Below are 13,466 nucleotides of genomic sequence, written 5' to 3' on the forward strand. Positions count from 1 at the left end.
CTGGAAGGATTTGCATGAGCTGATGCTGAGTGAGATGAGTAGATCCAGAAAAGCATTGTACACCCTAACAGCAACATAGGGGTGATGATTAACCCTGATGGACTTGCTCATTCCATCAGTGCAACAATCAGGGACAATTTTGGGATATCTGAGATGGAGAATACCACCTGTATCCAGAGAAAGAACTGTGGAGTTTGAACAACGACCAAAGACTATTACCTTTAATTTAGGGAAAAAAAACCCATTATCTTATGTAATTCTGCTATCTCTTATACTTTATTTTTTCTTCCTTAAGGATATGATTTCTCTCTCATCACATTCAACTTAGTTCAATGTATACCATGGAAGCAATATATAGACTAACAGATTGCCTTCTGTGGGGTGTGGGGGAAGGTTAGGGAAAGGAAGATTAGGGAAAGAATTATAAAGCTCAAAATAAATAAAATCTTAAAAGTAAAATCAGGAGTAAGTCATGGATGACAATTATTATCACTATTGCTTGATCTAGCTACTTAGCTGTAGCAAAAAAAAAAGAGAGATGAAGAAATTAAGTATGAGAAAATGAAAGGGATAACCTTTTGCAAATGATATGATGGTCTTGGAGAATCCTACAGATTCAATTAAAAGTTAATTGAGGGGCTGCTAGGTGGCATAGTGGGGGGCTGCTAGGTGGCGTAGTGGATAAAGCACCGGCTTTGGAGTCAGGAGTACCTGGGTTCAAATCTGGTCTCAGACACTTAATTACCTAGCTGTGTGTCCTTGGGCAAGCCACTTAACCCCATTTGCCTTGTAAAAATCTAAAAAAAAAAAAGTTAATTGAAATATTTAATATGATGAATATCAGTGTAGAAAATAAAACCACATCATTCATCATACTTCATATATATTACCATTAAAACTCAATAGGAAGAGATGGACAGAGAAATTATGGACAAAATGACAAAATGATTTTGACAGAAATTTAGATGGAGAAACATTAATTGTTCATGGTTAGATTGTGCCAATATAATAAAAATGACTGGGGTGGCTAGGTGGCGCAATGGATAGAGCACCAGCCTTGGAGTCAGGAGTACCTGGGTTCAAATCCAGCCTCAGACACTTAATAATTACCTAGCTGTATGACCTTGGGCAAGCAACTTAACCCCATTTGCCTTACAAAAACCTTTAAAAAAATGACAATAGACTTGAGTCCTTAACATGATTGAGTCCATAAACTTGTTTTTTCAAATAATTTTGCTGGCTATTTCATTCTTTTTCTTTATTCTTTCAAGACTTGTAGGGAAAATATTTCCATGGTACTTGTTTCCCCAAAACTTAGAGTTTTTATTTGTATTTAGCAGCAAATATATATTCTGGTTAACTTGACCAATTAGACAGTGGAGCTGAGACAAAATGTGGGGGACTTTTAGTGCAACATAGACAAGAGCCTATGTGGGATTGAGAAAAGGGAGTTAAGAATTTTACCAAAATGAGATAAATTTTGGGATTTTAGAGAGTAGCACTGTTTAGGAGGAGGGATAAATGACAGTTCTAGAAACTTTCCTTCATTTCCTACCTCTCATCATGTAAGTGGTCAGTCCTGGGAAGGGAATTTTGGTAGTAGAAAGGATCAAGTCATGAAGCCACAGGGATTGCCTTGTATTTTTTAACAATTTTTTTCCTGACTTAATTACTGAGTAGATTAGGGGTGCTTGTTCTCTTGAGAGAAAAAGAAATCTAGAACAGGTAAAATGGCAAGTTCCCCATGAAACTTGCAAAGTAATCCATTATCGGAAGCTATTCAAACAACATACATTTCCATCTGTAAAATAAATGATTGTATATTATCTGTATAGTGACTTAGTGACAGTAGGCAGGATTGTTTTCAGTTCTTTCAAATCCCCCCTTTTCCTCGAAAAACCAGACTTAGAATTACCTTTTTTTTTTTTTTTTCTATTTCAGAAAAGAGGTGATGATTTTGAAACTGTGTCCTTCTGGTTATCAAACACATGCCGATTTTTGCACTGTTTAAAGCAATACAGTGGAGAAGAGGTGAGAATACCTTTCCCTAATGTTTATGAAGTTTTTACGTGTTCACTTTTAGAAGGTAGGATTCAACATGGTTTGGAGCATTAGAAATTACTGTTTAATATTTGTTGCACATGTACAATGAGCCCTTGACAACCTCCTCACTCCCAGAGTTTTATTTTCAGAGGTAGCATAGCAGATGAAATGAACTCTCCAGCACACAGCTGAAATCTGAAGAAAGACAATGGAATAGTCTTTAGAAGGAACAAAAATAATAAAAACTTTTTTTGGCTATTTATTTTCAGTACTTGTCTTGGGCCTAATTGTAGTTAGGTATATTCATCACTTATTTGGTTTTTCCTCAAGAGAATTCAGTTCAGTAAATATTACATACCTTGGAAATATCCAAGGAACTAGAAGCACAAAGGCATGAAAAAATATATAGTCTCAGTCTTCAAGAAAGTGTAGGGCCGACTTTGTAAAGCTTGGAATTTGCCCACTTAACAGAGCCAAGAGGATTCAGAATATTGTGGAGTGCCCACTGTGTACATACCAGATTCTGTTGGTGAACCCAAGTCAGAGGATATTCAAATTCAACTATTGTTGGGGCCTGGGTCTTGTACTAGTTGATTGATACAGATTAAAAGTTTAGATAAGATAGTCTTTGCATGGGAAGGGTACTAAAGTCTGGTCAACCCATTCTGCTCTCAAAAAAAAAAGCTCATAATCTTTTGAAGGAAGCTGCACTAAAAGGAATTAAAGTATGTTAAATTGATAACAGTTGAACAAAGGCTCTTCATTTATTTAGATATCCAGTTAAAATCATTGAATGAACAGTTAAAAGATGAGAAGAAATGAAATATAGATCACCAATAACAGGAAGTGAATAGAACCACAAAACATGAAGTAGGAAAAAAAAATGAGAACTGCCCATGGTTTTACTGGAATTCAGTCATGAAAGTCACTTGTTAAATTTTCAGCATGAGCATCTACACCTTGGAAATTTGTAAATTCGACAAATGAGTTTGTTATTACGTGAGAGAGAAAATGCTAAAAGTGCAGATTAAGCCTAAAAGTATTTCTTGCATGCATTTCCCTGAGAGTCTATTGTTAAACACTTGACCTCTGCTTCTCTGTGTCTAGCATCCCATTTAAACAAGTACTGTCAAAACACCTATTTTTGCTTAAGGAAGCTTTTTCTATATCATAGCCACATGCATGTAAACTTGTACAGTATGGACATAGTTATGTCTCACAAGTGGAAAAACCTTAATAATAGATCATCACAAATCTCTTCCTATTTAGCAGTTTGTTTGACAATGGTAGTATCCTTTTGTTCCTGTTAGTATTAGTTCTTAGAGATTAATGATCAAGGCCTCCAATATTTTAGTGTGTTGCAGTGAGGCTGGCATTTTAAAAAATCCAAGTGTCTGCTAAGCCTTGGATTTTTCATACATCCCTACTCTACTCCTCAATTTTAATTTTTATTTATTTATTTTGCTGGTAGGAAAAGGTGACAGAGCTCTTTCTGGTAGATTAACCAATTTAGATTTGTTCCCTGTAGACAATAAGAAGCAAACAATTAACATTAACTTTTGAGAGAGATTATTCTAACAGTCATAAGCAAGAAAAATTGAAGCAGGAATGGTTCTAGTTCTAATCATCCAGGTGTGTATGGGAAGGTCTTGGATCACAGAAATGGAAAGGAAGTAGAAGAGGGGAGGAACTAATTTCTCTTACCAAGGAAAGGGAAATTGGAGAATTATGCTAAAATTGGGAAAAGAAAGTTGCATTTTGCTTCTTGAAAATCAAACTTGCCTTACAATTTAGGGATTTATGAAGCACAATACACCTCGCCAGAATGAACACTGCCTCACCAACTTTGACCTAGCTGAGTACCGGCAAGTGCTGAGTGACTTGGCGATTCAGATCTACCAGCAACTTGTTCGAGTATTAGAAAACATCCTTCAGCCAATGATTGGTAAGATGGAAAGGCTAATGAAATATTATGATGGCTAAGAATGATACTGTTCTGTGAGAATACTATGTTGAAAGTAGACTCCATCTGTTGAAGCACTCAACAATAAGTAAATGGTGCAGAATGAGCCCCCCTGGAAATTTTCACCTATTAACAAATCTCCTCTTAAGATCTAACCTCTTCCTGTCATTAAAGTAAAATGTGGCAGCCCTTGGCAACATGAGTATTCACCTAGATATTTGTAAGCCTAAAAATTCTCCCGAGATGTTTCTCTAATGAGAGAACATCTAAATACATTTTGTTGTTAAATTCTAATACAGATTAGGTAAAGGTTTGGGTTTTTTTTTAAATTTCAGAAAAGTTTTATTTAGAGTTTTACAATTTTTCCCCCAATCTTGCTTCCCTCCCCCTTACCCCACCCCAGAAGGTTTTTGTAATTAAATTTCACTCCGATTCTCACTGACAAGCATTTCTGACCATGAATCTAATTAGAAAACTATTGAATATATTATCTATATCATTAATGTCAAACTCAAATGAAATGGATCCCTGCAGCTGCATATGAACTTAGAAAACCTCAAATTAACATTATCTATGTTATATTTTATTATTTTTATTTGTTCTGTAAGACAGTTTTAAATTACATTTTAATCTAATTCAAAAATCCTTGGAGCTTCTGGTAACCAGCAAGCAGTGAGTTTGACCCTTCTGACCCAGTTGACATGAGTTCTGAAGTCAAGGCAGGTCCCTATGGTTCTTACAACCATTTTTTTTTTTTTTTGCAAGGCATGGGGTTAAGTGACTTGCCCGGGATTGCATAGCTAAGTAAGTTTTTAAGTGTCTGAGGCTAGATTTGCACTCAGGTCTGGTCCTCCAGACTCCAGGGCTGGTGTTTTAGCTGTTCTCACAGTCATTGTTAACTTGGAATGTTTCTTAATCACCCCATACTTTTGTTATAAGTTATCACAAGACAATAAGATCACAGATTTAGAGCTGGAAGGGACCTTAGTCATCAAGACCACCACCTTTATTTTATACATAAAATCAAAACCCACAGAGGTTAAATCATTTGTCTAATGTTACACAGATACAAGTAAAGCCAATATTTGAACCCAGGTCCTCTGATTCCAAATTCAGTATTCTTTCTACTACACTATAATATTTGTTTACATTTTGATATATACTAATAGCTTCTCTCTTTTCAAATTAATTTAAAAATTAATCTAATTTAAAATTAAGATGTACTTTACAGAAATTATGGAGGCTAGACTTGCTCATTGTTACAGGCACCTAAAAATTTGTTCTGCTATACTATACATATTATCCTCCTATATCCTAGAGATACCTAGATGACTTAGTGGATAGAACTCTGGGTCTGGAGTGAGGAAGACCCGAGTTCAAATGTGTCTTTAGACATCTACTAGCTGTGTGACCCTGGGCATGTCACTTAACCTCTGTTTGCCTTAATCCACTGGAGAAGAAAATGGCAAACCACTCTAGTATCCTTGCCAAAAAACCCCCATGGACAATATGGTCACAAAGAATTGTACACAATTGAACAGTAATAACATAGTCCTAGATGCTAGAATAAAAATATAATGAATGAAACAATTCCTACTAAAAAAGCTTACATTCTACTGGAAAAGACAAGTCCATACAAAAATATAAAGAAAATATGATGAGAATAAATATAAAATAATTATATGCAGAGTAGATTGGAGAGGGAGTTTTAGCAGTTAAGGGAGTCAGGAAAAGTTTTGTATGGAAGGTTTCATCTTGATGGAAGAATGAGATTTTATTGAGGAAGGAGCAAATTCCAGGTTCATGGGACATCCATTCAAAAGGTACAATGTCCTCTATAAGGGACAGAGAACAAACCAATATGATCTTTCTGAGTTCAAATCTAGCTCCAGACACTCAATAATTTTTATGACCCTGGAAAAGTCATTTAAACTTTCACAACTAAAAAATCCCCAACTTAACAGAAGAGTTTAAATTTGATCCTAGAGATAATAGTAATATTAAGTTGTCACTGAAATTGGAGTAGGGGAGTGGCATGGTCAAATAATGCTGGACTTGGAATCGGGATGTCCCAGGTTCAAATACTGTCTCTTATTTCATAGTAGTTTGACTCTGTCCAAGTCACTTGACTTTCCCTAATTTTAGTTTCTTCACTTAAAAAGTAAAGGAATTGGACTTGATGATTTCTTTAGAGGCCTTCCTACACTAAATCTAGGATCCTAGAATCTTCTGCATCTATGAGAAGTCACTTAGGCAGCACTATGGAGGCAGTCCTGAAGTAAAAATGCAGCCCATCAGCGACTCCAGTTGTTTATTTCAGGCTAGGCAGGTGACAGAGAAGAGAGAGGCTTATGTGAGAGACATGATGAGGGCAGAGATGACAAACAGGCTGTGTCAATAGGTTGCATGTGGGTGAGAGAAGTTGAGCAAGTAGGGATGACAGCTAAATTGCCAGCCTTGGTGTCCAACAAGTTTAGAAAGTTGGGAGATAACACTTCTTTACTTTGCCCTGCTGATGGACTTAGAGCTATGTTACTTAAAATATCCTTGAAATAGAGTTATCAGGCTGAGATCTGATACCAGAGCAACAGCCTCTGGCATTACGACTTTAAAGATTGGAGACACTTTGAAATAATTGAGGACTGTGTAAATTATAATGGATTTATAAGAAGACAGAGCAGGTGATTCTGGTGACTGAGCGTAGACTGTCTTCTTGCTGTTGTGGCCTGCATGGGAACCTATTCCTCTCTGCAGAGCAAGAGATAGTATTTACATATATGCATGTATATCCACCTTCAGGTAAAGAATATATATGAATATATATATGTGTGTGTATATATATATATATATATATATATATACACACACATACACACACACACACACACACACACACACACACACATAGAATTCCTGACATTCCCAACTGAGTGTGTACATTCTTGTTCAATTTACTTATGTGTACCTTCATTGTCCTTTTGCATTAGGATGGGCTTGTTTGTACCTTTGGATAGGTGAAAGTTTGTGATAAGTACCTGAGGGAAAGTAGAAACATCAAGCAATGAAAACAGTGAACTATTAAAAATAATGTACAACTCCTCTCTAACATAATCTTCCTGAGTTCAAATCTGGCCTCAGATACTTAGTAGCTGTGTGACCTTGGGCAACTCACTTCACTCTCTTTGCCTCAGTTTCTTCATCTGTAAAGTGAACTGGAAAAGGAAAGGGCAAACAACTCCAATATCTTTGCCAAGAAACTCTAAATGGGGTCACTGAGAGTCAGATACTACTAAAACAATTAAACAACAAAACATGGGCATATCCTTAGCATACTGTTTCTGGCTTCATTTCTACTTTCTTCCATATTACTGGAGCAAGTTTTTCCCAATTCTTTCACCATTTCCTTTCTTTATTCTTAATTCTGCCACCCCCATTTTCCAAAATACCTAGCAATTAGCAAACTCTGAGCATAAAGGTTTATGAGGAGTATAAAATTCCTCCCTAAAAGACCTCCTTGAACTTTGAAAAGACAGAAGCTAGTCCAAGTTAGAGGAGCATAGAAAATTTAGCAAAGTGAACTCTTCCATTTATACAAAAAATGACTATTGCCATTCAAAAGGTTTGCTTTTGACTTCTATACAATAACCAGTTTTGACTGGTTAAGTTAAGGAAGTGCAAATTAAGAAATTGAAAAGAACCCAATTAGTGCATAGGCGTTAAAGGCATAAGGGAAAAGATTTTGAATTAATTATACCAAGCAAATTTTTCATCAAAACTGCTCCCTTGTTCCTTCCTTTTTTATTTGTTTGTCTTTCTCATTCTGACATCACTATAGCATGCATAAAGCTTAACACTATACTATTTTCTATTTTATACATTTCTTTTTCTTCATTAAGTATGGATAGGAAATAGAAAACAATGTCTAATTAGAGCCTTGATGATTTTCTTAAGTGTAAGTGACATTTTTTAAAAGACAAGTCACATGTACAAAAAAAGTAACAAACTGGGTAATAAGGAAAAATTCAAAAAAAGCTCTTGCTTTGAAATTTTTTTTGTTGTTTTTTTAGATTTTTCAAGACAATGGGGTTAAGTGGTTTGCCCAAGGCCACACAGCTAGGTAATTATTAAGTGTCTGAGGCCAGATTTGAACTCATGTACTCCTGACTCCAAGGCCAGTGCTCTATCCACTGCATCACCTAGCTGCCCCGCTTTGAAGTTTCTATTCATATTTTATCAGTCTCCTTTAATTTTTAAAGTTTTCACTTAACTTTCAAAAACCAGGAGTCAAGATCGCAGCATGAAGGCAGCATTTCCCAGTAAACTCCAAAAGCCATCAAATTATGACTCTAGCCAAAATTTAGAGGGGCAGAACCCACAGAAAGACTGAGTGATACATTTTCCCAATCCAAGATAACTTAGAACTTCCACAGGAAAGATGTGTTTCAGCAGGACTAGGGGTTGGAAAAAAGTTCTGGCTACAGCTCAGGGCACTCCAGCTCAGTCCAGCCTGGGGATCACTGGGAACAGCTTGAAGGGGAGGTGAGAGAACTCTGCTGCACCAGAATGAGTGTCGAGTGAGGAGCACTGGCCTCAGAGCAGCCTGTGGCAAGAACCTGCAGCAGAAATCTGGGGAAACCAGCCTGTACTTCCAGAGCACAGCCCACAGATGGTAAGGGGGTTGGGGAGACTGCAGAAATCTCTCTGCTCTCCCTGGGGCAAGACTCTGCTGGTTGCCCACACTCTGATCCAGGTTGCAGTTTGGCTGTCCATACTAAGATAGCAGGGCAGCTCCAGGGCAGAGAGGAGTGCCAGTGATCATCTTCTATCAAAGCTCAGTCAAGAGAACATAAGACCGGGGTGGCTAGGTGGTACAGTGCATAAAGCACCGGCCCTGGAGTCAGGAGTACCTGGGTTCAAATCCAGTCTCAGACACTTAATAATTACCTAGCTATGTGGCCTTGGGCAAGCCACTTAACCCCATTGCCTTGCGAAAACCTTAAAAAAAAAAAGGGAGAGAGAGAGAGCATAAGACCTTGGAAGAATAAAGGTCCCAGTGGGGTGTCCCCCAAAAAAAACCCAAAGCAGGTGTCCCAATAATACTCAAAAACTCAAGAAGTACCCCAAAACCAAGCACAGGCTGGAGAAATAAGTAAACAGAGAAAAAGAGAGGAACACCATTGAGAAATTCTTTGTCTATGATCCCAAGAAGTATCAAAATACTCAGTTTGAAGATGAGGAAGTACAAGCTCCTGCATCTAAAGACTCCATGAAAAACCAAAGTTGGGCTCAGGCAGTGACAGCTCAAAAAAAATTTTGAAAATCAAGTAAGGGAGATGGAAAAGAAATACAGGAAAAACATGAAAAAGAAGTCAGCAGCTTAGTCAAGGAGATACAAAAAAAAAATGCTGAAGAAAATAACATGTTAAAACCCAACATGATGGGGCAGCTAGGTGGCACAGTGGATAGAGCACTGGCCCTGGAGTCAGGAGTACCTGAGTTCAAATCCAGCCTCAGACAATAGTTACCTAGCTGTGTGGCCTTGGGCAAGCCACTTAACCCCATTGCCTTGCAAAAACCTAAACCCCCCCCCAAAAAAACCCAGCATAGGCCAAATGGATAAAACAGTTCAAAATTGAGAAGAATGCTATAAAAAGCAGAATTGGCCAGATGGGAAAGGAGATAAGAAAGCTCTCTGAGGAAAACAAATCCCTCAGATGTAGAATGGAGTTAAAGGAAGCTGATAACTCTCTTTCCTTTACTTTAATTCTCATGAGTGTCTATATTTTTTCGGGGGAGGGGGTATTATGTTTACTCTTAAACAAGAATATTTTAGTAATGTATAAAAAACATCACTTGTACAAAAATATTCATAGCATCTCTGGTTGTGGCAAAGAATTGGAAATGTCCTTCAATTGGGGAATGGCTTAACAAAATGTGGTATATGTATGTGATGGAACACTATTGTTCTATTAGAAGTCAGGAGGGATGGGAATTCAGGGAAGTCTGTAAATATTTGCATGGACTGATGCTGAGCAAGATGAGCAGAACCATAGGAACATTGTGCACCTTAGCAGCAACATGGGGTGATGACTAACCTTGATGTTGATGGACTTGCTCATTCCATTAGTGCAACAATCAGGCATAGTACTTTATTTTTCTTCCTTAAGGATATGATTTCTCTCTCATCACATTCAACTTAGATCAATGTATACCATGGAAACAATGTTAAAGACTAATAGACTGCCTTCTGTGGGGGGTGGGGGGGGAGGGAAGCTAGATTAGGGGAAAAATTATAAAAAATTCAAAAAGTTCAAAATAAAAAATAAAATAATATAAAAAATGTTTCAAAAACCAAAGGCAATACACCTTTAATTTTTTTAAGAAAGATTTTATTTATTTTGAGTTTTGTAATTTTCCCCCCATTCTTGCTTCCTTCCCCCCACCTCCCACAGAAGGCATTCTTTTAGTCTTTATATTGTTTCCATGGTATACATTGATCTCAGTTGAATGAATACAACTTCAATTTAATCACTTATATTTTAGGGTGGGTAGGATGTTTGCCTTTTGCTTTTATATGAAAGCAAGTATACACTAACAACTTACAGTCTTTTTTTTTAAAACTGAAAATGTATTATCTTACCTGATCAAGATAAAATGACATTCTCATTGACATTCATCAAAGATTTCAGAGGACTTTCTCCCTGAAATATATTCTAGAAGAGCCCCTATTGCCAGTAATTATTAAATTTGCCACAAAATATTATCAATAATAATACTCATATAGCACTTTTTTAATTAAAAAAATTTATGGAGTACTTTTTTAAAAAAAAATCACTTAAAAACTAAACATTCTACAGAGCAATTTGGAACCATGCCCAAAGAGCTGTAATACTGTGCATACTCTTTTATCCAACATTACTACCACTATGTCTATATTCCAAAAAGATAATAAAAAAAGGGAAAGAGTCACATATTCAAAAATATTTGTACAGTTCTTTTTGTAGTGGCAAAGGTTTGGAAATTGAAGGTATGTCCATCAATTGGGAAATGGCTTGAACAAATTATATTGTATGACTGTAACAGAGTACTATGAACTCTGTAGAAAATCATAAATAAAATCACCAGAGTGAGCAGACTTCAGAAAAGTCTGGATAAACCTACGTGAACTAATGCTGAATGAAGTTAGCAGAACCAAGAGAACATTGTGCACATTAAGAGCAATAGTTTTAGGGGCAGCTAGGTGGCATAGTGGATAAAGCACCTGCCCTGCAGTCAGGAGTACCTAGGTTCAAATCCGGCCTCAGACACTTAATAATTACCTAGCTGTATGGCCTTGGGCAAGCCACTTTAAACACATTTACCTTGCAAAAACCTTAAAAAAACCCCAAAAAACTCTTTGTCTCCACTTCTCTTATTTGTATTTTGAGATTATAATAGTTAATATAGCATTCTATGTACTTTGCAAATATTTTATTATTTGGTCCTCACAACATCATGGGGAGACATCTTGTCTTGAAATTTAGATCTTTTAATCTTTGGCTAATGCCCTAGCAGATTATAAAATCAACAAGCTCCTGCTCTCATAGATCTTTTTTGAAACCAGAAAGGTAAATTTATCACCCCTATTGATGAAAATATACATTGATCACATAGGCTCACATTTTAAGTCCAATAGCTTTTATCTATTATGTGATCATTTATGAAGTACCTACAGAGTGCTAGGTTCTAGAGATACAAAAAATAATAATAGGCCTTGCCTTTGAAACTCCTACTGTGAGGAAACAAGCAGAAAGTGGATGGATAAATACAGAATGTTTCTGAAGTAAATTCAAAGTAATCAGAAAAATAGACAAATCATTTTCCACCAAAATGACAACTTGTCTCAAGCAGATAATTGCTTTCTAAAAGAACTTGGCATTGATAACTCCTAAAAGTAATTTGCAACCTCCAGAGTTAAATAAATAGGAAATGAACAGGACTAAGATTCAGGAAAGGGAAAGATTTGCATACTATATACTTGAATAGAAAACTGGAAAAAGCAGAGATTGCAATTTGCAGAGAACATTCATTAGAAAAATTAGGACATGGGGCAGCTAGGTGGAGCAGTGGATAGAGCACTGGCTCTGGAGTCAGGAGCACCTGAGTTCAAATGCGGCCTCAGACACTTAATAATTACCTAGCTGTGTGGCCTTGGGCAAGCCACTTAACCCCCATTGCCTTACAAAAAATCTTAAAAAAAAATTAGGACAGCATTAGAATTAGATTATCCTAGTGTTGGAATGTATCTCAGAGATCATCTTTCTAAGGAGCAATGGATAGAGTGCTGGATCTTTTGTCAGAAGGACCCGAGTTCAGATCTTTTCTGACATGTACTAGCTATATGACTCTGGACAACCTCTCTGCCTCAGTTTTTTTATTTGTAAAATCAGGATAATAATAGTACTAACCTCACAGGGCTGTTGTGAGGATCAAATCAAATTATATTTGTGGAACACTTTTGAAACTCTAAATTTCTATCTATTTATAATATATATGTGATGTGTGTGTGTGTATATGTATGTGTGTATACATATGTGTGTATGTATATATATAAAACCAGCCATTATGATATTTCTTCTTATTAGCTATTTTATTTAGTACTCCAATTTAGAAACCCCTGAAGCCCTTTTTCCTAAAAGTAACACTTTACATGTAATATCTTAGTTCAGATTGTTTTCACACAGCATAAATATGTTTCTTTACTTGTCTTTTATTTTAACACTTAAACCTTGCAGTTTGTACCTTTCCAGTTGTTGTGACTCTGTTCTTTTCCCAAACCAGTTTCTGGCATGCTGGAGCATGAAACCATCCAGGGTGTATCTGGAGTGAAGCCCACTGGGCTAAGGAAGAGGACCTCCAGTATTGCAGATGAAGGTACCTATACACTGGACTCCATCCTTCGGCAACTTAACTCCTTCCATTCAGTCATGTGTCAGCATGGAATGGATCCAGAATTGATTAAGCAAGTGGTTAAGCAGATGTTCTACATTGTGGGTGCCATTACTTTGAATAATCTTCTCCTACGAAAGGATATGTGCTCTTGGAGCAAAGGCATGCAGATCAGGTGAGCAAATGCTAGTCCTTGTCTCCTTTAAAATCCAAATACCCAGAAAACTGGGCGGGGGGTACATTATCTTGGACATTTTTTGAACTTACTCTGATAACTACTAACATATTCAGAACTTCAAATTACTAAGTTATAATATTTCAGAAGAAAGCATTAGAGTATAAATTGAAGATATCTATATTTAGAAGACTTTATGTTATTACATATTTATTGGGGGAAAGTTCATGTTATTTTACATATGTATATTTCTACAATACCCCTCTGTTCTAAGAAAAAACCACACATATTAATATGTACAACAGCATCTCAATCCAGATTACTTCTCTTAACACTATATTTTTCTATGTGTATTGT

At 36.5% G+C, this 13,466-nt stretch overlaps 1 protein-coding gene across 4 annotated transcripts in view; it reads left to right on the forward strand.

Annotated features, from left to right (window-relative positions):
• The window catches only part of MYO5A (myosin VA), a 232,828-nt gene that overhangs the window by 214,128 nt on the left and 5,234 nt on the right, over window positions 1–13,466 (forward strand). For all 4 annotated transcript variants that reach the window (XM_074234660.1, XM_074234661.1, XM_074234662.1 and 1 more), the window contains 3 exons: window positions 1,942–2,031; window positions 3,838–3,988; window positions 12,827–13,109. In XM_074234660.1, coding sequence (XP_074090761.1) covers window positions 1,942–2,031; window positions 3,838–3,988; window positions 12,827–13,109 — 524 coding nt within the window. The remainder of the gene's footprint in view (window positions 1–1,941; window positions 2,032–3,837; window positions 3,989–12,826; window positions 13,110–13,466) is intronic.

The sequence above is a fragment of the Macrotis lagotis genome, chromosome 4 (genome assembly GCF_037893015.1).
Source record: "Macrotis lagotis isolate mMagLag1 chromosome 4, bilby.v1.9.chrom.fasta, whole genome shotgun sequence".
Classification (NCBI taxonomy): Eukaryota; Metazoa; Chordata; class Mammalia; order Peramelemorphia; family Peramelidae; genus Macrotis; species Macrotis lagotis.